The 26,808-nt window shown below is 36.8% G+C and overlaps 2 protein-coding genes across 2 annotated transcripts in view; both read left to right on the forward strand.

Annotated features, from left to right (window-relative positions):
• npepps (aminopeptidase puromycin sensitive) overlaps positions 1–12,280 on the forward strand; it is a 47,620-nt gene extending 35,340 nt beyond the window's left edge. The window contains exons 21-23 of the mRNA XM_056467885.1: positions 1,979–2,134; positions 6,768–6,815; positions 10,467–12,280. Of these exons, the coding sequence (XP_056323860.1) occupies positions 1,979–2,134; positions 6,768–6,815; positions 10,467–10,613 (351 nt within the window). The 3' untranslated portion in view covers positions 10,614–12,280. The remainder of the gene's footprint in view (positions 1–1,978; positions 2,135–6,767; positions 6,816–10,466) is intronic.
• A 2,951-nt stretch (positions 12,281–15,231) lies between these two features.
• On the forward strand, positions 15,232–25,660 carry mrpl45 (mitochondrial ribosomal protein L45). Its single transcript, XM_056467891.1, has 8 exons — positions 15,232–15,339; positions 15,594–15,792; positions 19,005–19,122; positions 19,221–19,319; positions 19,418–19,466; positions 21,854–22,003; positions 25,183–25,356; positions 25,495–25,660. The coding sequence occupies exons 1-8, from the start codon at positions 15,277–15,279 to the stop codon at positions 25,591–25,593; spliced, it is 951 nt and encodes a 316-aa protein (XP_056323866.1). The 5' UTR covers positions 15,232–15,276; the 3' UTR covers positions 25,594–25,660.
• Positions 25,661–26,808: the final 1,148 nt, after the last annotated feature.

Genomic DNA, 26,808 nt, shown 5'->3' on the forward strand with positions numbered 1-26,808 from the left:
CGGCAATTGTCATTTTATTAAAAAATAAATACTTTTATTTGAAATTAGGATGATGCATTAAACTGTCGTAACTACACATGACAAGCAATAAAAGGTATCTTTTTCATGTTAAAATGTGTTTTTGTTTTAACCGTCTGTGACAGCGATGTGATAAATTTCTACTTTCGCAATGTCGCAACAAAACAACCCCATAAACTGCAAAGACAATTATCACCTCAGGTGCAGATTATGTGCTTTACTCAGTGTTAAATGCTACCAATATAAGTTTGAGTGATATTTTGTGACATTTATTGCCATACAACTGAAAGCAGCAGCAGCAGACACCTCAGATATCTTAAAAATTACCAATAAGTAAGCAAACCGTTAAAAGTCAGTGACTCAGTGCAAACCAACAACATCAGTCATTCAGCCTATGTACTTTTAAAATTTTTTACATATGTATTAATTAGATTATAACTCTTACCACTTTGTTGGGAGTGCAAAGGCTAATATTTAACCGAATGGCTGGTATTTAGGAATTTGTTATCACATCGAATTTGGTGCAGACAGACAAATTATTTATCTCTGTAATTGTCATATCGCGTGTAGTTGGTACAGGATGTTAGATCCTTATTAACATTTTACTCTTACATTTTTAGGGCCAATCTTACACTAATACGTTTTAGTTTTAAAACGATATTTTAGAACAAAAACGATCCATGTCCACACTAGCGCTTCACCTAACATTTCTAAAAGATCTCCGTCCACACTACACCGCTGAAAGCACACATCACGTGACCACACACACTCTGGCATGCACTGCAGCATATGCGAACATCTGAGCTTCAGGCAGTCAGCGGGTGCTTTGAGCACACCTCCCCAGTTGAAAGCTGTGCACGTTGGACAGTTCATCAAGGAGCTACCGCTGGATCTCATCTCACTATAGTTGTTAAATGTAATAATTAATTCATCTTGTCTATATCTATTGACTCTTTGGTCTTTTGAATCTATCATTTGTTAGGTAACGTGTTTTGGCTGAGCCAAATAATCATTATCGATTATTAGAACTGATATTCAGCAAAAGAGACAGGGTAGGTTTTTTATTTTTTGAAGAAAATGAAAGAAGGCAGTTATGTTATAGGCTCTGTTTTGTTATAAATAGGCATACAGTGAAGACAACGCTCGTATAAATATGTAGCTATGCGATGCCTTAACATTTTTGGTGTCTGTTAAGTTGTTAATATCAAAGTGAAAATAGGCAGCTCCTTATATCATGTTTTCATTTTATTGTTAAGATGACAGGGTGATGTCAATAACCTTAATAAAGTAAACTGTTCCCTTTGAAGATTTACCTGACGTATCCTCGGGAGTTTGTTTTTTTTATATCAAACTTGCAAAGTCTGAACTTACAAGTAAAGAATGCAAGACTGAGCTTTGTGCAATTAATCTTGAGAAAAAGCCCCAACCAGATCAGGCGAATGTCTGCAGCATCCCTCTGTGTTCTGATGTCTCCGTTTTCCCCCATCCACACGAACATGGAGCAGCAGCGTTTTAAAATGAAAAGGGCCTCTCAAGCATTTTCAAAACGCTTTGTTTTTGGTGCTCGAAAACTTCGAGGTAGTGTGGATAGAAGGCGTAACCGTAGCAAAACAAATGCATTTTAAAACTAAAACGTATTAGAGTAAACGGGGCCTAAGTCTATAAAAACTGAGAATTTTCAAGTGGTCTCAAGTTTTTCCACAGTTGTGTATGTTGTTATATTCATATGTTTAATGCATTAAAGAACCAGTGTTACTTCTGTCCCTGTGATTAATGTTCAAAGCTGCGGTGCCTCAGTTTTTCCCTAAGAGATCAATAAAGCAGCAATTTCATTTCTCTCATCTTTCATAAGAAATCCAATCGGACACGCTCTGTCTCTCATCTTTAATCGCAGTCTGCAGGAATGAAAGCTCTGCAGACGTGTGAACTGTGATACTGATTGTGACTGTGGTATTTTTAGGAGGAGGTTCGTCCTCAGGACACCGTGTCTGTAATCGGGGGTGTCGCTGGAAGCAGCAAACAGGGCCGCAAAGCCGCGTGGAAATTCGTAAGGGACAACTGGGAAGAACTTCACAACCGTTATCAGGGTGGCTTCCTCATATCAAGACTCATCAAGGTGAAGCCAGCACATTACACAACTACAGAGGAGATCAAAATTAGAGCCTGCAATTTAATACTTTCTGTGGTCTTTTAAATCGTAATAAAAGTTAAAAGAGCTGTTTTAAGCATTTATTCTGTAGCATGGTATTAAAAATTTATTATATACAGGGTTCCTTCACCTTTTCCAACTTCAAATTCCAGCACTTTTCAAGCACTTTCAAGATGCATTTTTATGCTTTTCCAGCACCTAACAACCACGGTAAATTACGTTTATATGTGCTGTATGTACTTTTTCACAATTAAATCCATTGTGCCATTTAAAAAAACACAATATGAAATTTCAACTTAAATTGTTCAATACTTTGGAGCATAGATTTATTGGGATAGTTCACCCAAAAATGCTAAAAAAAATTAAATAAAAAATAAAAAAAGATCAGTCATTGGATGAAGTATCTTTTAAGTTTGGTCTCTTTCTACCTAAAATTGATGTCGCAAAAAATTCGCTTACAGTCAGATTTTGTTTGGGTGTAGTACCAAACTTTCATGACCAGTCGTTCATGGTATTTCATGTGCTATTCAAAATTCATGTAAAAAATTAAATTCTTGCCACACAGCCCGAGAATATTCTTGCTGCAAATTAATGAACTGTTCCTATGTCAACTGTTTTGAAAATCAGTCACCAAATATGGAAACCACAGTTTGCAAGCTTTCATTAATATTACTTTTTATTATTGTTTTATTATTTTATTTGTTTATATTACTTTAGATTAGGACTAAGGGACTGTTGTAACTGTATGCAAATGACCCACCTGTCAAAGTGTGACAGTTAAGGGGTTAAAGGAAAACATGTTTAATGGTTGAAAATGTATCACTTCTCTATATGTAGCCTTGACATTCTATATAACCTATATATAAATGACAAATCACCTGACAGATAAATACAATTTCAATAAACACTTTAATTATGTAAAATAGGGAAAAAATCTGCCTTCTGCTTATCTTGAGCAGCCCTCATATGGCATGGCGTGCAGTACACAATCAATAACTTAAATTGGCAAGGAAGTGCCCTTTAGACTGTTGAGTTTATGAAAAAATGAATGAAAATAGTGCAAAAATGAAACTGCACTGAACAAAATATAGTACAAAAATAATAACTAGCTCATTCAGGATTAGGACGAACATAATATAACCTACTATTTGCAAACGTCATCTTAATAACAGTAACAGTCTTTTCATGAGCTGCAATATTAGTTTAATCTCAGTGAATGCAGGCCCTTACGCGATGGTCAACGCGCTGCAATTGACAACATAATGACGATTAAATAAAGGATTAAATAGAACATCTCCTGCTTAAAATGTGTGGCAAACGCTGTTACCTGTAAAGCAAACTCCCTCAGGCTTTACAGTGAATGGCTTTAGTCATTTTTATAGCGGACTTTACCCACTGGAAGCTCTTCGAAAAGTGTAAATGGTGGATTAACATTCACCTCATGATCACTGATCAGATTTGAAGGAAAGCGTTGACTGAGTGATTGACAGCTGATATTAACCAATCCATTCGCGTTCAGTTCAAGGGCAGTGGGCCAATCAGAAGAGCCTCTAGGCGGGGCAGGCATAACGGGCTTTGTTTACTACAGCAAGTTGACATGAAGACCATTTTTAAACCATTCCTGAGCGCTGCGTTTGGCGTGAATGTCACCTAAATCAGCGCATCCGGTGAACGAATTTCGAGCCCTACAATTTCAAATTCAAGCAGGTTCAAGCAATTTTCCAGGATTTCCAGCACCCGTACGAACCCTGTATACAGGGGCGTAACAGCCATTTTAAAAGTGGGGGGGACAGCTGTATGGTCACCCAAAAGTGATTAATGTTTTATTAGCAATAAAGTTTGTTTAATAATCTTTTAACCAAAATTCTAAAATAATTACAAAATATTAATAATAACAATACATAAACAGAACCACACACATTTAAATTAAGCATTACTTAATTTAATATAACTTAATTACTTAAAATAAGCATTACTAATTAAAATATTTTTAAATACTACAATTCAATTGCAAAATTGCAAGTTGATACTACACATATAACGTGAGATGGACATCGCCATGTGTACTTGCGGCCGATGCGTCATTCATAAAAGCAGAACACGCAGGATTCAACACGTAAATTCACCAATTACTCCCCAAATACATGCAAGTAAGTGGTTGGTGATCTTAGAGAGGAGTAGATTCAACTTTATAGTTACTTTCAGTATGTGTATCTGATATGATTAAAACACATCGGCAAATTATATTTTAATGGATTGTTAGACTTCCTTGTGTGTTTTACAAACGCTAAAGTTCTTGTTTTACTAGTACTTGTGTGTATTTACATGTCTAAATCATAAATTAAGCAATAGGCCGTAAAAAGGCTGCATAATTGTGATAATATAACACGTCTTTTTCAGCAGAGTTAAGTTGGTCTTGTTTTCGGAAAAAAAAAAAACGAAAAAAAAGAAGCACTTTTACGACGGTCCCTTACTGAGAGTTTAGGTCAGCGCGAGCTCTCTCTGGCTAAACGCATATTGCGACTGCTCAAGCAGTGCTCGTAATATCGAGCGAAAAAAGAAAGACAGCTGTGAAACATAACCAGCTTTGTCTTTTCTGTAGGGAATACAGTTTAGATATTTTTAGGGTTAGAGGTTTTTTAGTTAATGCCGTCCGTCACTGAATGTGTCAGGAATACCGAAAACAAAACCAACTTAACCCCGCTGTCTTTCTCTGGCTCAGCGCCAGACAAGACACCAGCACCAGGGACTTTACGGTTCTCACTTCGAAACGGAACAAAAGTAGGATTCTGTAACGTTAGTGATTTACCGTGATTTACCCAGCTATAGCTGTTGCTCCCTTCCGCGTCATACCTGTCTTTGACTGCAAAGTGAATGAATGAAGCTCGTGGCAGACGCTCAAGAGATTCGCGCTGTGATTGGCTGAGTGATCGTTCACTCAAATCAAGTAACAAATCAGAGAATACTTGCGGCCGCTAGGTCAAATAAAACGTGTGGGCCAGTCGGGGGACAGAATAACCTGTTTCCAAAAAGTGAGGGGGACGTGTGTGTCCCGTCCCCCCCGGTTGCTACGCCCCTGCCTGTATATAGAGCTTTCTTTATGATACAATCTCTGCTGTTCTTTAGGTTTGATTGCTGGATTTATTTCATGAAATAAATTAGGTTTTGGTTGAAGTTCTTTGGTTATTTTATAAAACACTGTTTATAAGCGTTTATAAATACGTATTTTATGACGTGACACATGAACATCAATATGAAGGAGATTTTATGCGTGCTTATGACAACTGTAATTATGTGTATTAAGCTCAGTTATGTCTTTTTAAATGCGAATGAAACATTGTTTGAGATGCTTTTTTGACAACTTGACAAACCAATACATCATATAACAGTCCCATAGCCAGCCTGGTGAAAGGGGTTGTTCTTTTTTGTCAAAAAGTTAACCTTTTTGCAGTTATTTCCCTCATTTTCTGTTTAATTGTGAGGTTTAAACACTAATTTTAGTGACATTTTAAGCACAATTTTTTGGCTGGATTAGCTTGTCGGATGGTCATCATTACCACACTTTTTGATGTATCAAAAATATTTCCTAAATATTTGGAATAAGTTTATTAAGTAGCCTGTTGTCATTCATTAGGCAAAAAACAAACTGGCCAGCACTTCAAACCTTCCTCAGCCAGAATTTGTCAATTGAATAATAAAAAATAAAACATAATAATAATAATGCAGAGCTTCACAATTTTTCTAGCCTTTTCTGTAAAAAGTACATTTGAAGATTGATAGATAACGGCAGTCGCCTAATTAGTGTTAATAGTAACTTCAATATGGGCCACCTTTGGTGCTTCACACCTTTTTATTGCTCATTCTTTCTTTCAAGTATAAGGTCCAAGATTTACAATAAACGTTACTTGTAAAATAGTTATATAGTACTGAAAGATGAGGTCACATAAAGCAGATTATAAGTTTTCTTAGTTTTCTTGCACAGCAACTCATGAAAAATAATTGTTTAAACAATTGCAGAAGCGACAGCCAACAGACGATTCCGCTTAATGCCTTCTTCTATTGATTATTTTTACAATTTATGATGGCATGGCAGTCAAAAGAGGACAAAAGAGCTCATGAGTCTTTCAAACCCCCCATCCCCCCGGTTACAGGCCTGCATAACCTGTCAGTGTCATTACAAAGACATCAATATAACTTGTCATAAATCTGTCATAAACATGATTATCATGAGGCCATTATAACTGCGTAATGAATTTATTTTTTTCGATCAATTTTATCCAACAGAACAAAATTTGTCATTAAAATATCTCAGTTAAAGTGTCAATACTGTTGAATAATTTTATAAAAGTGCATTAATATTTAATGACATTTTAATGACAAATTCAATTGTTAATGATGCTATTATAAAATTCAGTTATAGATTTTATGAAGGCTCCCTTCAATTAAAGTGTTTCCAGTTGTTCTCTAATTTAGATCTCCACTGTAGAGACACAAAATAAGCAACATTTAGGATTGAAAATATTTTAGCTAGATTGTTGATTGTGTAATCAGTGTATTCCTGCAGTGTTGATGCTTTGTTTGTTTTGTTTCTTCACTGCAGCTGACAGTGGATGGGTTTGCAATAGATAAAATGGCTGCTGAAGTTAAGGTGAGCAACATATGCTTTCTTTTGTCACTTACAAAGCTTTTGAGCATTTGCTTTAGGTGATCGCTTCAGTCTTCCTAAAATAAATAAGATGTTCTGTAATAAAGAGTTTAGTAGTTATGTTCTGCTCTTAAATATTAAATCGATTGAATGTTGCTCTTGGGGACATGCAACTATTATTGTTATGTTCAAGATAGGATAAAAAAAGTATATACATTCACTTTAGTTATGAATATAATTAATTTTCTGTATATAGTGAAATGGCAAACATTTATTTTTATTTACACCAGGGAAACATACAGTGGGTGAATCATGCCACACCTGTAAAAATTTCATATTTTACCTTAAAATATATATATTTTATTTGAATTACTTTGAAATAGATTTGATTTTTGTTTTATATATATTTTGTCTTTATTATTGTGGAATTATATTATGATGGTTTTTATTAAAGGTTAGGGTTGTATTTACTTAACTGGTTAAATATATTTCATAGACTACATAATTTACTTTGGTAGAATAAAACTTTTTTAATTTAAAATTTATTGTGAATCAGTGGAAGTTTATTAATCTGAAAGATTCATTAGAGACTCAGAATTGTCATGATTTGGTGTTTAAAACACTTTATAGCGTTTTTTATTTAAGTTATTAGAATTTATTGTTTAAAAATGGTTAAACATTATATTAGTTAATGGTTTAAGTTCACAAAATGCCATTTTAATTTAAAATAAAATGACATTAAAATCTTTAGGATTAGTAATACAGTCATATATTTACTTTTTTTAAAGACCTGGACACACACACTTGATTAAAAGTGACAAGGATACTTATAATGCTACAGAAACTTTCTGTTTCCAAAATTCATTTGTCATCAACAAATTGACAAAAAAAGCATCACTGTTGAACATTGATGATTAAAAGAAATATTTTCCTAATCTTAATTATAATGATTTCTTAAGGATTGTGTGACACTGAATCAGTGCTAAAGGCTGATGAAGATTCAACTTTGACATTATAGAATTGTTTTTTTATATATATATATATATATATATATTTTTTTTTTTTTTTTTTTTTTTTTTAATATATATATTTTATTTTATCCAAATGAAAAATGGTTAAGCCTTGTGCACACCACTCATATTATACACATTATCGCTCACATTTATCATAATCATTTTTTAAAGATGTTTTTTGACATCCATGCCCAAGGAATTTTCACTTGCGATGAGTCTAGTGAACATGGAAAATCATGAGAAAGCCAGACAAATGCTTATATTTCTGACTCTTATTCCTGGTGTTTTGCACATCGGTGGCCCCACTCACATTAGCACCCATTACTGTTTAGTCTTGAGATGTTAAAGGTCAACAATAATTGCAAGAGATTATCATCTCTGTGTGCACAAGCCTTTTCTTCATACTGTAATACTACACAATATTACTGTATTTTTCAACATAGATTAGATTCAACTTTATTGTCATTACACATGTACAAGTACAAGGCAACAAAATGCAGTTTAGGTCCAACCAGGAGTGCAACAGCTGCAAGTGCAGGATATAGGTATAAGTTATAAAGTGCAATTATAAAAAAACTATAGTGATATTTATAATAGATGAATATATGTACAGGTTGCTTTTAATAATCAGAAGTATGCAGATAGATACAAACATAATTATAAATGTACAGTGCGTCCGGAAAGTATTCATAGTGCTTCACTTTTTCCACATTTTTTTATGTTACAGCCTTATTCCAAAATGGAGTAAATTAATTTATTTCCTCAACATTCTACACACAATACCCCATAATGGATATGTGAAAAAAAGAGTTTTTGAAATTGTTGCAAATTAATTAAAAACAAAAAACCTGACAAATCACATGTACATAAGTATTCACAGCCTTTGCTCAATACTTTGTTGATGCACCTTTGGTAGCAATTACAGCCTCAAGTCTTTTTGAATATGATGCCACAAGCTTGGCACACCTGTCTTTGGGAATTTTTGCCCATTCCTCTTTGCAGTACCTCTTAAGCCCCATCAGGTTGGATGGGAAGCGACAGTGTACAGCCATTTTCAGATCTCTCCAAAGATGTTCAATAGGACTTAAGTCTAGGCTCAAGGACATTCACCGAGTTGTTGTGAAGCCACTCCATTGATATTTTGGCAGTGTGCTTTGGGTCATTGTCCTGCTGGAAGGTGAACCATCGCCCCAGTCTGAGGTCAAAAGCACCTAGAAGCAGATTTTCATTCAGGATGTCTCTGTACATTGCTGCATTCATCTTTCCCTCTATCCCGACTAGTCCTCCAGTTACTGCTGCTGAAAAACATCTCCACAGCATGATGCTGCCACCACCATGCTTCACTGTAGGGATGTGATTAGCCTGGTGATGAGCGGTGCCTGGTTTCCTTCAAAAGTAACGCCTGTTATTCACTCCAAAAGTTCAATTTTAGTCTCATCAGACCAGAGAATTTTGTTTCAGATGCCTTTTGGCAAATTCCAGGCAGGCTGCTATGTGCCCTTTACTAAGGAGTGGCTTCTATCTGGCCACTCTACTATACAGGCCTGATTGGTGGATTGCTGCACAGATGGTTGTCCTTCTGTAAGGTTCTCCTCTCTCCACAGAAGAACGCTGGAGCTCAAACAGAGTGACCATCGGGTTATTGATCACCTCCCTGACTATGGCCCTTCTCCCTTGATCACTCAGTTTAGATAGCCGGCCAGCTCTAGGAAGAGTCCTGGTGGTTCCAAACATCTTCAACTTATGGATGATGGAGGCCACTGTGCTCATTGGAACTTTCAGGGCAGCAGAAATTTTTCTGTAACCTTCCCCAGCTTTGTGCCTCGACAATCCTGTCTCGAAGGTCTACAGACAATTCCTTTGTCTTCATGCTTGGTTTGTGCTTTGACATGCACTGTCAACCCTGGTACCTTATATAGACAGGTGTATGCCTTTTCAAATCATGTCCAGTCAACTGAATTTACCACAGGTAAACTCCAGTTAAGCTGCTGAAACATCTTAAGAATGATCAGTGGAAACAGAATGTACCTGATCTCAATTTAGAGCTTCACAGCAAAGGCTTTTGAATACTTTTGTACATGTGATTTTTCAGGTTTTTTATTTTTAATAAATTTGCAACAATTTAAAAAACTCTTTTTTTCACATTGTCATTATGGGGTATTGTGTGTAGAATTTGAGGGAAATAAATTAATTTAATCCATTGTGGAGTAAGGCTGTGAGTAAAAAAATGTGGAAAAAATGAAGTGCTGTGAATACTTTCCAGATGCACTGTATATGCACATTGAGTATGTACAATTCAAAGTGAATTAGTGCAACGTTGTGCAATGAATTTGTGCAAATAATAAATAATGCAGTGTTTATGGGGAGTGTAAGTTATGAGGAGAGTGTGGGGGTGTATGAGGAAGGGGCAAAAGAGTCAGTGGGGGGCAGAGTTTAAATGTATCCTTGGTGAGCACAGGAGTCTTTTTTTAAAAATCAAATCTTAGTAACCATAACCTTTTGAACATAACTGTACAGTAGCACAGAAACCAGTTGAGTTTTTACTTACAGAAATGATTTGTTTTGAAATAATATAGCACAAAGAGTAAACTACTACAAGTTGCTGTTCTACACGCATAAATGTTGTTTTTTCTGTTTTCAGAGTTTCTTTGAAAGTCATCACGCGCCAGCAGCTGAGCGCACGGTACAACAGTGCTGTGAGAACATCCTCCTGAATGCCGCCTGGCTGAAGAGAGACGCAGACGACATCCACCAGTACCTGCTTCAGCGGAAAACGCCACCCGTCTGACCTGAACTCTGACCTCATGACCTCCCTGACCTGCTCACTCACTCCAAAATGAGCATCATCTGGCTACTTTCAGCAAAAAAAATACAAAAAAACAGAAATGATTACAAAACTGCAATTTCATCTTAACAATTACCCAAGAGTCTATCAAGAGAAGCCTAGGAAACCAGACTGTTATTCACTCCCGAGTGTGACGTAGTTCCCCATTCTGCCAGCGGGAGGCGCCAGAGCTGCGACTGAAGCGATTCTCCATGTTATTTTTATGAGCTGTTAATGCATGTACGCACACACACACGTCGTCACGTCAGTATAACGCTCCTTTCACGCAGTGGTATTATAACGCAAACATTTCTCTTTTCTTTACATTCGAAACAAAAACAAGCATGATGTTGATATGCTCAATTTTTAAGTTTGTTTGTGTTTTTTGTTCTGTACAAATGACAACCTCCTCCTCCTGTTTTATTAGTGATGGCTGTATAACGCATTTTACCCAGAATCTTCCGGCGGCGCGGATGAGCGGCAGAATGGGGGTTAAAGGTCGAGCTGCACTGGTAATCGAAGGGACTCAATGGTAACGGCTCTAAATCCCATTGGTTAGTAATGGTTAGGACTGAAGACGCATAAGCATGGTACTCTGTGTATATTGTAAACCGCGAACATTAGTTCTCAGACCTTCAATTAATCTGAAATGTGAGTATATATACATACAACTTCTCTGTTCTTCGCCCTTGTCTCCTGTACGTCACAGTCATCTGTTTTAACACCTCCAGAAATCGATGAAATGGAGGATAAACATCATTCGCATCTGACATGATAATACACAAAGCTCTTAGATGAACTTTTTTATATAAGATCTGTTTGATTAATATCGTTTTTGAAGTCAATTATGGCATTTGAGACTTTAAAAAGTAATCATGATTCAACCGGGTTTCAAAATGGAGGCCTTAAATTTAAGCTGATTTGGTTAAATGATCAATGGTGTTTGTGACAAACAGATAACAGCGGGCTCACGTTAAACACATCCGACTTTCTGATTTGGCGTCAAACGCGGGATTCGTGATCATCAGATTCTGTCTCTGAACTTTCCCTGAAATGTGCTTTTGTTTTAAAATACAATTGATGTTCATTAAAGAAGATGAGAAATAAGACGGGCACAGCTGCATTGTAGGAATGCTGTGGTGGATTTGTACGTTGACTCTTCATGCTCTTATGTTTGTGTGCATTTTTGTACTATACACGGATAAACATGTATACCTTAAGTGTAGATCGCGCCCTAGACGTTCATATGATGTTTAAAAAAACAACAACATATCACTTTGAGTACAAATGTAAATAATGATTTCCAATAATGTGCAGCAGGTACAGTAGGAGGAAAGATAGGGACTTATCCGCTTTACAAATGCTTGGTTTTGAGAGACTGAAGTATATAATGATGATGATGATGCACAGGGTTGATTTTGTGAGCTTGTGTTCACTGTGCGACATGCAGAATGAATTTGCTGAATGAATTTTAACAGCAGACAATAGTGTGACCGATTTCACAAGGTTTTCTTTGCATAATTGCTCAAGACTACGTGGTGACTAGGGAATAAAGAAAGTCACTGATGCAAGAGAGAGAACTTGTGCAACGGACTGCTTCCGTTTATAAACGTATTAAAACTTTTAAACTATTCCAGCTTTTACACATTTGCTGGTAGATTATCAAATGCAGTCTTGGAACACAAGAAACTGGAAGTTTATTATTGTCATGGGAAATAAATCTTTAGAAATTGTATATTTCTATAAGATGTAATATATGTTTGGAATATGTTCAGGGAGTAAACTCCTGGTGTTATTTGGTCATTTTAAACACAAAGTTTTGAAAATTAATAGTTATGAGACCGACTTTTGTGGACTTCGTTCAAACTTACTCACTGGCCACTTTATTAAGTGCCCAACTGCTAGTTATCGCAAATTACTAATCAGCCAATCACATGGCAGTAACTCAGTGCCTTTAGGCATGTAGACATGGTCAAGACAATCTGCTGCAGTTTAAACCAAGCATCAGAATGGAGATCGTGGCATGGTTGTCAGACGGGCTGGTCTGAGTATTTTAGAAACTAGTGATCTATTGGAATTTTCTTGCACAAACATCTCTAGGGTTTACAGAGAATGGTCCGAAAAAGAGAAAATATCCAGTGAGCAGCACTTCTGTGGGTGCAAATGCCTTGTTGATGTCAGAGGAGAATGGCCAGACTGGTTTGAGCTGACAGAAAGGCAACAGTAACTCAAATAACCACTCGTTACAACCGAGGTATGCAGAAGAGCATCTCTGAACACACAACACATCAAACCTTGAGGCAGATAGGCTACAGCAGCAGAAGACCACACTGGGTGCCACTACTGTCTGCTAAGAACAGGAAACTGAGACTACAATTCGCACAGGCTCACCAAAAATTGGTCAACAGAAGATTGGAAAAACGTTGCCTGGTCTGATTTCTGCTGGGACATTCAGATGGTAGGGTCAGAATTTGTCGTCAACAACATGAAAGCATGGATCCATCCTGCTTTGAATCAACAGTTCAGGCTGCTGGTGGTGGTTTAATGGTGTGGCGGATGCCACAGTCTGCCTGAGTATTGTTGCTGACCATGTCCATCCCTTTATGGCCACAATGTACCAGAAGTTTACATCTTTTGATGGCTACTTACAGCAGGACAACATGCCATGTCATAGTCATCTCAAACTGGTTTCTTGAACATGACAATGAGTTCACTGTACTCAAATGACCTTCACAGTCACCAGATCTCAATCCAATAGAGCACCTTTGGAATGTGGAGGAATGGGAGATTCGCATCATGAATGCAAAATCTCTTAGGAATATTTCCAGTACCTTGTTGAATCTATGCATCAAAGGCAGTTCTGAAGACCCTGTACTAGTAAGGTGAACCTAATACAGTGGCCAATAAGTGTAGGTTTTTCACATTCAGAAATGACCTCTATAAGATGTTGGGATAATTTATAGTTTAAACCCAAAGAAAGAGCAGTCTGTCAGATGAAGAAGAGCTGGAGTCAGAGATTCAAATAATTAAAGTTTACTGAAGATAGTTTGCAGTTTCATCAGCAGAAGCCAGCTTCAACACTCACAATGAGTTCCTATGCCGCTCTGCCTCACAGTACAACAATACAGCAATTCTACTCTGTACACAAGACCAGAAAGGGTGTGATTCAGGTAAACGGTTCACAAAGCAAAGATAGACAATTCTAAATGTGTACATTTAACTGATGAGGATAAGAAGTCAATGGGAAGTTTGAAAATATAAGCAAAAAAAGGGCAATTTTGTGAGTTACAATCGACAAATTAAGTAAAGAACGTGTGTTAAATAGATGCAGCCACTCATATATGAACCATTGACTATAAATACAGTTGTTAAATACTGCTGAAGGGGTGGGGAGAACATGCAAACTCCACACAGAAATGCTAACTGACCCAGCTGGGACTCAAACCAGCTTTCTTGCGGTGAGGTGACAGTGCTAACCACTGAGCCACTGTGTCAACAATTTGTGAAATTAATTGAATTATTCTGCCATAAAGCATACAGCAGAGATTCTTAAACATACAACACCATGCAAAAAAGACAGCACTGATTCCTGTTTGTCTTTGTTATACTAAATTTGAATGTTTATGGCAACAATGCTATTCTATTTGCTTATTTTGACTGTAAATGCAAAATAATGAATTCATTTTTTTTCCGGCTTAGTCCCTTTATTAGTCCCACAGTGGAATGAACCGCCAACTTATCCAGCACATGTTTTACGCAGCAGATGCCCTTCCAGCTGCAACCCATCTCTAGGAAACATCCATACACACTCATACACTATGGACAATTTAGCCTACCCAATTTAGCTTACCCAATTCACCTGTACCGCATGTCTTTGGACTGCGGGGGAAACCGGAGCACCCGGAGGAAACCCACACGAATGCAGGGAGAACATGCAAAGTCCACACAGAAACACCAACTGACCCAGCCAAGGCTTGAACCAGTGACCTTCTTGCTGTGAGGTGACAGCACTACCTGCTGTGCCACTGCGTCGCCTAAATGCAAAATAATATTGATAAATAATAATCATAATCTCCCTTGTGAGGTATTTAAAAAGAGGTATTACCAGAGGCGACTGTTGTGATACAGTTAAAGAAACGAGTTAATATTGTGTTATATTTTTGACACCATATTGTCTGGTTTTGTCAACGAAAATATTAAGCTATGAAAAAAAGGTCGTTTTTGATCAACACAGTGATTCATTTGTGGAATGGAGTAAACTAATGATTCAGTTACACATTTAAAAAATAGCTTTGAATCTACAAATTTGTAAATTTACTCCCCATTTAGCCTACTCACCACACTAAACATTTATGAATTTCTTCTGTTGAAGACAAAACGAGATATTTTTGAGAATGCTGGAAACCAGCAGCCATTGACCTCCATAGTTTAGACAAAAATATGACCGTAGATGTTTTTTTTCTCCGACATTTTTCAGAATATCTTCTTTTTGAGTAAACAATGACAGTTTTGATTTTAGGTGAACTATCCCGTTTAAACTCTGCCGCAGTGCCTCTCCTCTCCACCTGAGGGCGCTAGTGAACGTTTCACACTACTTTTCATGTGCACGAAGGAGTGCTGAAAGAAGATGGCGGCCTCCATATGTAGGACGTTGAAATGCCTTCAACCAACATCATGTCAAAATATAAAGGTATGAAATTATTATAAAACGACTTTAACGTGGCATTTTTAGCAAACTTAGAATGAATTTGCAGTGCTGCATGGATAACTTACGTGAACGTGAATCTAAACAACGTGTCAATTGGATACTTGAGTACACATTTTAAATGCTTCAGCGATATTATTGTTTTTAAAGCTAAATTTACATTTAATTCCTGATTTTTATATTATTCATATACATAATTCACATATGATCTTGTTTCTCGCTGATTGTATATGGTCCAGTACGGCTCGTCTCTGCTGGATGTCCGGCTGTGGCAGGCGGTGCTCCAGGTTCCCGTCCGGACAAAAAGACGCTTGTTCATTCCTTCGTCTGTCAACATTAAATCAAAGGCACAGGGCGAGCAAGAGAGAAAAGCCCGAGCTGCCGGTGTGGTGATCCGACAAGAGTACATGGAGAGACCCATTAACATCTCATGCACAGGTACACATGAGGACCAACCAATGACCGCTGGGGGGATACCAGAAAGCCAGGTTAACTTAATATCTGCAAAACCCTGAGCTTTGGCTTGATTAAAGGGTTAGTAATTCACCCAAACCTGAATATTGTCATCACATACTCATCCTTTACTTGTTAGCTGTCGAGCATACAAAAAGTTATTTTGAAAAATGTTGGAAACATGTATCCCTTGACTTTTATGGTGTTTGTTTATCCTATTAAGTCAGTGCGGGTTTCTAATCTCTTTAACAAATAAATTTGCTTACTCAAGGTGTGCTGTTTCCATAACCTCCAAACTACTCTCAAACTCACCCCAATTTTATCAACCTGCCTAAGCCTTTTTTGTGCCTGCACAATCAAATTCAAAACCGCTCAATCTGGCAACACTGTGATTTAACCGCAAGTCACTATGGATCAGATGCTAAAAACCAGCGTGCCAGAAAGTGTCTTGCCACAGAGCAGGGGTCCGTTCTTCGTACATGGATTACGCAGCTGGATTTGGATATTGACGATTTGACATGATCCAGGATCGTTTAGTTCTTTAAAAGTCATCTGAGACTTGTTGTCATCGCAACAGGTCTGTTAGCTCAAACCTGCTAGGGAGCAGGTTCATTTCATATAAGTTAAGTTAAAAATATATATTAATAAAACTTATGTAATCTGCTCTTCGAAATAAAGTACAAAGACTGTCACCTGGTGGTTTAAATTTTTTTTTTGATATGATCTTTTTAGAAACGCGTACATGCACATTATTCGACTTTAAAAAATATATAAATAAAAGATAATAATTTATGCAGTCATGCAGGTGTTTTGACCATTAATATACCAGTAATTTGATGCTTCAAAAAAGTTGCAGACACCTTTACCGATATCAAAATGCTTTTTTGATGCAAAATTAATTTATGCAGTTATTCCTTACTTCGATAAAAAAAAAAAAAACTTGAGTAGGCCTAGGCTACTATAATAAAGAAAATCTTCTCTAAATGTAGAACTAAATACACATGATATGCAATGAAATACATGAAGAACACTCTTGACACATGAAAGTGTAAAGCCTGCAGCTCACAACAAATCTGTAAAGTTATTGCGTGTCATATTTAACAAACCGTTTACTGCAAATTTTATGTAATTTTGCTCACATGGATAATTGAATATTAATCAGATGATGTCATTACGCTGCTGTGCTGTCAGCCAATCGTTGCATTGCTGATCATGATTTCGAGGATTGATAGATCTGTCCTTCACAACACACACAGCGATCTCAGATCAGTTTATCCAGACATTTTAATCTGATTTGCGAAATTGTTTGAAGAACCAAATTAGCCAGAGATCAGTTATCAAGATTAAAAGATCCAGGATCTGCAAAATCATCTTAGATCATTTATGCGACATTCGAAGAACGGACCCCAGGTTGTGTTTAGAGTGTAAGTTGCTATAGAAAGCTGTAAAAGCTACCTTAGTTTTATGAATTGAAAGCTGAGGTCATTCGGTTACATTTCCTTCAATTTAAGCAGGTTTGTCACATAACCTGCGTTTTGGAATCTCCCCTGGGGTCTGGACACATTCTACTCATTATTTATCACGTAACAATGTGTTATATAATAGAGTCTAACTGTTAAATGATATATTCATGTTCACAATTAGTTTGACATTTAGGCCCAATCCCCATTCTACCGCTTAGCCCTTCCCCTTCCCCCTACCCCTCGTTTTGCGCATTCACGTGAAGAGGTAGGGGTGTCCCAATTCTCTTTAGCTTGAAGGCTAAGGGCAAGGGCTAGATACCACTTCAAGCTGAGATTTTTCAGGACCACACTCGAAACCAAGGGGTAAGAAAATAACGGCAGTATAGCTGCCCCTGGAAGTAAGGAGATCCACAAATTAGTATTTTTTTTGTCATTGCGAATTTTTACAACAAACAAGCGCATGTTTTAATTCACTCATAACCACATTTGTGTTTTACTGTCATGATTAAAAAAAAACTCTAAAATAAAAACCACTAAATTTTGCTATCTATAAACCCTAATAATAACTCCTGTATAGCAGTCCCACAACATTCTGACACTCGATGACATTTGAATACCCTGTCAGAAAAGTCTAGTGGCTGGGAATGAGCTTTTTACGATGTCTAGTATAATGTTAAATAAATTTTTAAATAAATGTAAATATGTATTGTAATAAATGCATACATTTAGCAAAAGAAAAGCTGCAGATTGCATAATACATAATTTATATAATATTATAAGCGGTTTTGTACATAAATAGACCCTTATTAATAAAAGGGTTGGAATTTCAGACGATGAGCAATCACCAGATTGTTTTTCCAAATCGTTTAGTAGCAGAACTGCACATTATCTCTTCTTGTGTATGCATCAGTCAAGAATTGATTGAGTTGATCTAACATAAACATGAATGTTTCAAATAAAATAATTACAAAGTTTAATAGCAATCATTGTAGTCATCAAAAGATTCTAAAGAAAATGTATGTATCCACAAACATGATCAAAAGTGGTTACACAGTGGCTCAGTAGTTAGCACTGTCGCCTCACAACAAGAAGGTCGCTGGTTCGAGTCCCAGCTGGGCCAGGTGGCATTTCTTTGTGGTGTTTGCATGTTCTCGCCGTGTTAATATGCTGATTTCATACTCTCTTATGATCAATAATTATTGGAGTTCACCCATTTATAATGGTTCTTGTTAGTATCAATATTGATTTTTTTTCTGCTTTTTTTTGTGTAAACTTGTGATGCATTTAACTGCAATGGATTCATTGATAACTAGAAGTTTCAAAATAAAAGCATTTATATGAAACTTTTGCAACATTATAAATATACTGTAACAATTTGTCTTTTTGACGAGTTCACTTTTTTAAAATAAAAAGATACTTTGGAGTGAAAATATAAGTTTCTAGCAAAATAGTTTTCCACATTGGTAGTTGAGTATTGTTTTAGCTCAAATTAGAAAAGTTTGTAGAAATTGTATTTCTACAACAAAATATTACTATTTTCAGTGTCTTTTTCTGTGAATCCAGAAGAGTCAGATTCTGACTGGTCATCTCCAAAACCTCTTGAGTAAAGCTCTTTAGATGTTCACTTGAACAGTTTTTAAATAAATGATTCTTATGTTTTCTTCCTCTGGCTGATTTTTTTATTTTATTGTTTTACATTTTTCCACATGATCTTTTTTTGTTTTTTTTTTTCAGCGGGCATCTATGATGCTTATGTTCCTCCTGAAGGAGATGCTCGTCTCTCCACACTCACTAGAGAAGGTCTGAAGCAGCGCACAGAACAGCTCCGGCAGACTGCAGCATCACAGCTGGCGTAAGCAACAACTCTGCCTCACTGTTTCTATATTAACAACATCATTCAACTGGGGTTATGCTTCTGTATGCATATCGCTATGTTTTCCATATTTACAGAATTCGTAAAATAAAGGATTATGACTCCACGTTCACCTCTAAAGAGTTTCCAGGATTAGGTCAGCAGATCTTCATAGACGCTCATGCAGCACTTACAGAGTAAGAAGGAAATCCTATTTCATCAGTAGTAATCACTGGATTAGATTATTATTTTTAACTTAAAACCTCTCTGTTATCCTCCTTTTCCTCTTTCACAGATTTAACAAAGAAAAACTTCATTCGCTGGTGACAGAGAGGTGTTACCCGGTAAGTTGAGACCAAGATGTTCTTTGTTTTTATTTATTTATTTGTGCACATGTTGGCATATACACACTAAGTGCAGGATACAACTTGGTGGAAATGAGATGGCATCTTTTTCAAAGTGTATCCTATTTGATGTTGTGTGTGTATACTAGAAAGACTGATTTTTGACCAGTGCCTGCACTTTTTCGCTCCTAAAGTTATGATCACTAATAGGGCTACACAATGAATCCTCAGGGATTTTGTGTGCATTTTGCAACACGAGTCTCTGCAAATTTATACCGGCTCCGTGATCCCCAAAAATGAGTTTAAATACCCGTAAATCATGACGACAAGAGTGAATGAGCAAGAGAACCGTTCTCTAGAGGAACAGTGATGGTCTAAGTGTTACATTTGTTAGGTTAAATGAATAGAGCAGTAAAGATATAGCGAGTGCAACCCCCCCCCCCCCCCCCCCCCTCACATTGAGAAATATTTGAATGGTCCTGCATGTATTTAGGCTTTTTACATGTAACAACTCAAAGTTCTGTGCCCTTAGGAAAAAGAAGTATACTTAAATAAAGGTCAAGTATACTTTATTTAGTAAGTATACTAATATCAATGTACTAGTAGTGTACTTGAAATGTTCTTCCAGAAGCCCATTAAGTTACACTGCAGTGACAAAAGCTGCACACTTTGTGGATAAAAAAAAAAATAAAAATAAATGTACATTTTTAGCTTGTATGGTTGTACAATTCAAATAATTGTTGTTTTTTTTACTGCTGTCATTAAAAGAAAAAAATTAATACCATGACTCCTTGTGTCTGTCAGTCTGAATAGCTGTGCCGCAACCACCCCCACCAAAAACTGTAAACTTACGGGAAACACTGGCGTTTATTCTAAACATATTTTAAAGAAAACGTTTGAAAACGTGTCTTCTAGAGGAATTGATCAAATTGAAAGATCTTGTATGACTTGTTATCAGTGTGGTTGTAATTTCTGTTTGTTTTGTACAATGGATGATTATTGGGAAACAGTTATGATTTTAAATTATTATTATTATTATTATTATTATTATATTTTGAATATTAGGTACAAGTGTTGCCATGAATATAACCAATGCTGCTGATATGGCATTAGAAAAAGGCTTAGAATCGATTCTGTATTGAATTTAGACTGTGACAATGCGGGTACAAGCTAGAAACAGAAAATGATAAGCGTGCGTGCGTGCGTATGCTGGCAAATTTTGAGAATTGTTTTCTGAATTGAAATTGAATCACAAGGCACATGAAGATTCACTCTTTTGCTTTTAATCCATTTACATGTACTCCTCAATATGTCATTAATAGTCATCCTTTTCTTTTCTGACTGGGAAACAATACCCTGACTTAACCAAATTAACCATACATTGTAAATACATTTATAAAAAACAGGCGATGCACTTATGTGTTGCAGGTTTCGTTCTGTAGATAAAATTTGCATCATGCTCACTGTTTATGGACCTTCGCATACATGTAAAAGCATATCAGTATTTTTTTCAAGGGGCCAGTAAGTCCTTGTTCAGCATTTGACATGATCTCCGTGTCTCTGTACGTGTGTGTAGGAATGGGTTTTAAAACCACAGCGGTTCGAACTGTAGTTCTGCCGAATGACTAAAAAGTTATCAGTATTGATGGTAAAAAACTGTACATTCTAGTCAAACCATCCTTCTGCAATCTTATACCAAAAACAGACATAAGAGCAGTATTAATAGCTAAAAATGTGGGAGAGCGTTGATATTATGTGATTGTATTGTATTGCAATATTGAACATATAAGTGTTGATGTTAAATCAAAAGTAATTCACAAATACTTGATAATGAAATGATTTAATGACAATAATTCTCTATGGTTACAACTGAATTATTTACAAAATAACTGTATAAAATGATCAAATATGAAATGATAAACCATATGATATAAATTGTACCCAGCTAAAATGTAAAATTAAAGTTACCAGAGGTAGAAGAGACACAGGGGGAGGGAGAGAGAGAGACAAAGAGAGCAGGCACAGAAGCTAGCCTGATTGCAGTAGATAGAGCCAGAGAAGATAGATTCCAGAGGAGGAGAGGAGCAGAGCAGGAAAGCAGACCAGGAAAAGACAGGCCACGAAAAGAAAAGAGACAGAGCAGCGTTTTACCACCTATTTTGTATCTTTCTTGACCATGTGACGAAAGCCCAAATACTAAGACATTCAAACTGACCAATCAACATGTGACCACATCGTAAAACCCCCAAAGTCCACACACCAGGCCCTGATCTAATCAGTATCTGCCTTTGGAGTCAGTATGCACCTTCTTGAGTCAAAAAGACATGTTTTGTCATATAAACAAAAGCATATGATAATTTAGTCTTTTACGTGTGTGTGTTTTTCAGGAGATGGTTCGGGGGAATCGTTATAAGACTCTGCGATGGCGCTTCATTGAGTCTCTGGAGGCTCCTCGACTCGTTCATGCTCGATGTCCTGACATGATCAGCAAAGGCAATCTCTATGGTCAGGTCACTCTCCGCATGCATTCTAGACAGGTGAGTTAGACACTTTCTTGTAAAGGCCATGATATACTTTAAGCTAAATCAAAGAGTAAGCTTAATTACACTGGAGAGCTGCTAATTAGGACATTGTTTCCCAACCCTGTTCCTGGAGGCACTGCATAGGTACATATCTTGAATGTCTCCCTTATCAGACCAGCTTATGGAGTCTCTTTTAATGTTCTGATGAGTTGATTCAGGGGTGTTTGATTAGGAAGAGGTTGAAAATGTGAACACAAATGACGCAGAGAAAAAGTATTGAACACATGTGGATAGGGAGGTGTAGAAAACAGTGAAAGCCCAGACAGCAACTGAAATCTCTCATAAGTTCTTTAGCAACCCTCTACCCTTCGTCAGTGTAAATTAATATTCGCTGCTTCAGTCCAACATCTACATTAGCAGGATGATGAAGATGAAACCAAGGTGGTCATTTCAGCAAGACAATGATCCAACAGCCAAGAAAACTCAAATGCTTTCAGAGAAAGAAAATCAAGCTGTAGAATGGCCCAACCAATCACCTGACTTGAATTAAATAGAAAATTCTGAATAAAGATCAGATTTGATAGACGAGACGCACAGAACCATTGAGATTCTTACACTCTGTTGAAGTCTGTGAAAAAATCACACTTGAGCAATGAGCAATGTTTTTCCCAGAAAAAGAAAACATGACATGTTGAATAATATTTTACCGCAGTGTAACTAGTGGCTTATTAGCTGCATGAACCTAATCATTTGCCTGTCTTGGCTGGTCTTTTAGGTGTACGATCACACAGGTGTGATTAGAGCATTCAGCTGCTAAATTCAAATCTATAGAAAGAAACAGGCAGCAGATGTCATTAATTACAAATGTTTAGTTTTTCAGTGTCTGCACTGCATGAATTCTCCAAAAAGGGGCAGTTCATAACAGAAAGCTGGCATGACAAGTTTTAGATAAAAATATTGATTCAGGGTCTTGAATGGACCCCTGCCCTGACCAGCTTGCAAGTATCAACCAGAGACAAAAAGCATTCTTTGGGTTTCGTAGGTTTCTAGGCAACCCTCATCCGTTTTCTTGAAGGAGACAAGGTGAAAAACATTGCTGTAACTCTGATACAAGTTTTATTTGTTGAGAAAATTACAAAGCACTGCAGTGTTTGGGTGTTCTGTGTTTGTCTGAGATAATTAGTCTACCGTAACTGAAATGTGTATGTTCCTTTTGCCTAGTTCAGACTGCATGATTTTCAAAGTAGTCGTGTCCCAGATGTTTTCACACTGCATGACTATCTGGGCTAGCGTTTTGTCGTTGCTTTGTTTACACTGCAAGACGGATCAGCGACAGGGGATTTCACATTGCATGACTTCAAAATAGGAAGAATTGCAGACAACTTTGTCCAAACTACGTCTCAACCAAACACCCGTAGTAGTTCTTGTGTTATTAACTACATAATGAGAAAGAAGCCTTTAGTGTGGTAGAAAATGTACATATTTGCTTGCCTGACTTTAAAGGGAATTAGCAATTTCTTAACTTTATTTCTTTTTTGACCCGGTTGTGACATTGCTCAGATGACATGTCAAACAGACACAGGTGCTCCTGCCAAATTTACACTAGTTTTTCCTCCATTTCTTGGGTCTAAATAAACTGAAAATGAGCACTTTTAACCTCTCTCCAACGTAAAATCATGCAGTCTGAACTCGGATAACAAGCTGAAGCTGATTGTCAGTTCTTGTCACGTGACTCGCGGTGCGCTCACGGCATTCATTTAAATGAGTGCGTCTGTAAGGCATGAGTGTGCCTCCATTGGAAATAATTTGCATGAACTCTAGAAAAAACGTGTTAAGTGAACGGCCTTTTGCTGTCATTTGTGATCTCCAGCAGTTGATCTTCTTGCACAGACATGGTGGATTCACCTGATTTGTTGACAAATGGGTTGCAGATCTATTCCCTGGCAGTTCGCGGGTCCTTCACCTTCCCATTAGCAAAGAAACTTTCCAAAGACGTCTGTTTCTTACTCATTTTGCTGCCTGTGGGTTAAATTTGGCCGCTCAAGGAATCGAGATGTAACCAAGAGAGTATGGTAATTTTTCAAAATAAAAGATCGTTCAGACTCAGATAATAAATAAAAAACTGAAATAATTAACGGTGTCTTGTACCAATTACCAACTGATCCACAGACCGGTTGTTGAGGACCACTGGTTTAACAAACTGTCTGCGCTCCAGGCCAGTGTTTCCCAAAACTGTTCCTGAAGGCACACCGACATCACACATTTTCAACCTCTTCCTATTCAAACACACCTGACTCAACTCATTAGAAGAGACTCTAAAACCTGAGATGAACTGGTCAGATGAGGAGACATCCACAATATGTAGTGTTGCTGTGCCTCCAGTAGGCATGGGCCGGTATCAGATTCTGACGGTATGATGACCTTGGATAAAAATATCACGGTTTCATGGTATTATGATTACTGCTCTAAAATATGTTCTTTAAGTGTCTGGATAGACCATTTTTTTCCCGTTTGAACACAATACATTTTATTTTTTGAAACATTTGAAATATTTTGGAGCAGTAAACATGTCAGGCTGAATAATTCAAATGAATCATTTACTTCTGCTGTCTTTATTCGTTTCAAAAAGACTGATTTCTTTACAATTTAAAACAGCATCTTTGGATATATTTTCTGCTGGAGATACTGTTTTCCTTATTACAGATACTTTAGGAACGATATTACAGAAAATCGTGTTGGTTTTAAGACTTGACTTTTCCAAACCGCGATATACCTTGAAAACGCTTATCCGATGCTGAGCCTCCAGGAACAGGGTTGGGAAACGCTGCCTTAGACACTAAATTGTTCTTTTTCTTATTTCTGTAAAATAATAATATTTTAACCATTCTTTTCTTCATGTTTTGATTTAGAACCAAATGTTTAGCATTCCCAATGCATTTGTGTGTATTAAAACAAATCATAATAAGAATTTTGAGTTTTACTTGCTTTTTTTTCAACGCCTGACAAGTTTGCATCCCTGTACACTTCAAAACCTCACTTTCACCAGATTTTCTGGTATCATACCGTTTGCTAACACTAAATCACGTCTTCTTCATTTTGAAAGTGTTTATGTTTAAAGAACAACAAAGAGCTTCGCCATGATTTTTCTAGGAGCTCTCCAGTTGTGACGCTAATTTCATCAATCCATCTTTCAGACACTGGCAATCTATGACCGTTTTGGCCGGTTGATGCTCGGAGATGAGGAAGAACCCAGGGATGTCCTGGAGTATCTGGTGATGGAGAGACATCTGGTGAATCCTTACGGTCGCTGGAGGCTTCATGGCAAGATTGTTCCAGCATGGGCACCACCAAAAGATCCCATTATTAAGGTGAATGAGTTTTCTGTCTTTGTCTTTTTTATTATTGAATTCTTGTGATGTTAAGGGAGTACATGTTTTGTTCAATTTAACATGCGATTGGATTGTAGCAAAATGTGGAATACTTGAATTCATTTCTGATTTCAACAGACCGTTATGATCCCTGGACCCAAGCTGAAGTCCGGTGAAGAGTTTGAAGATCTGAATTATCAGATACCGAAGCCAAAGGCAGTTCAGTGGAATAAATAATGCTGAATGTGGTGCCTGTACAGAACAATTCCCTGTTATCAAAATAAATAATACTGTATTTATAAAACCTCTTCATTTTGTTTTCCATGTTCCATCTGCACTTGGACACATTGAACATTTTCATTATGCAGGAAAATTCATGAAAATCAACAGCGCGGAGTTGAAAAGTTTATTTCAGAATGCTCAACTCACCGAATAGAAAAATAAAATGTCACAGTTTTTACACTGAAAGAAGTTAATGGAAACTTCCTTTTGGTTATTGTTGAAAACTGACTGTTGATTCTTACAAAAAAAAAAATCATAATACAAAAGCATAGTCTTTATGGTTACTTCCTGCTTTGAAAAGCTAACATTACAAGTACATTCAAAATGACAGAATAACTGAAACTCAAACATCTAACTCTGGTAGGATTAATTAGTGCAGTCTAACGGTCATCACCTTCGCTAAAAGTCTGTAATCATGTTTTAGAAGAAAGCAGCATGTAAATAGGTTGAATTAAACATGTACACAATGATTTGTTTTGGAAACCCTTAACATTAACTTTCACATGCTCACACGAGGGGGCTTAAAACTCTACCAAAAAATAATGAAATTATTGAAAAAAAAAAAGCGAATATTTACAGATTATTCTTAGCCATCCAAGAGAGGTTTAATGAAAAACGTGATTATTATTTTTTTTTCAGGCAACACTTTACGTTATTATACACTGTGTAAATTGTATCCAGGGAATAAGTAAACTGAATTATATTCTTAAGCTTCTTGACCTTATTTGTTTTGTGGACAAATTTGTACTGAAAAGTGCTGTAAACAATGTTATTAAATCACAACTGGATCATTACAAACCCAGGGCTTGCAAATTGTGGTAGCCGAAGTTCCTGGGCTGTTGCGTTTTCAGTCGGGCTACCAAAATCTAACTACATCGTGCCTGACGGGCTATGTAGATGTATATCTAGCAGTCATGGTTTAGATTAGATTTTGGTAGCCCGACTGAAAAAAAAAAAAAACAATAGCCCTGGGACTTCAGACTACCAGATTTTTGTGATCTCTGATACCATAAATGAAGGTCCAAAACTCAGCTTGCCTGTATCACTCTGAAATCTGGACTCAACTAGAACTTCTATGTTAAGCAGCTTTGACATAATCTACATTGTTAAAGCACTATATAAATGAAAATTAATTGAACTGAATATCACTTTATAGGGGGTATTTCACCT

Source organism: Danio aesculapii, chromosome 11 (assembly GCF_903798145.1).
Source record: "Danio aesculapii chromosome 11, fDanAes4.1, whole genome shotgun sequence".
Classification (NCBI taxonomy): Eukaryota; Metazoa; Chordata; class Actinopteri; order Cypriniformes; family Danionidae; genus Danio; species Danio aesculapii.

Coding starts and splice junctions, on each gene's coding strand:
- mrpl45 (XM_056467891.1), top strand. CDS start 15,277: ATGGCGGCCTCCATATGTAGGACGTTGAAATGCCTTCAACCAACATCA. Junction 15,340..15,593: donor CATCATGTCAAAATATAAAG/GTATGAAATTAT, acceptor TATATGGTCCAG/TACGGCTCGTCTCTGCTGGA. Junction 19,320..19,417: donor GCTCATGCAGCACTTACAGA/GTAAGAAGGAAA, acceptor CCTCTTTCACAG/ATTTAACAAAGAAAAACTTC.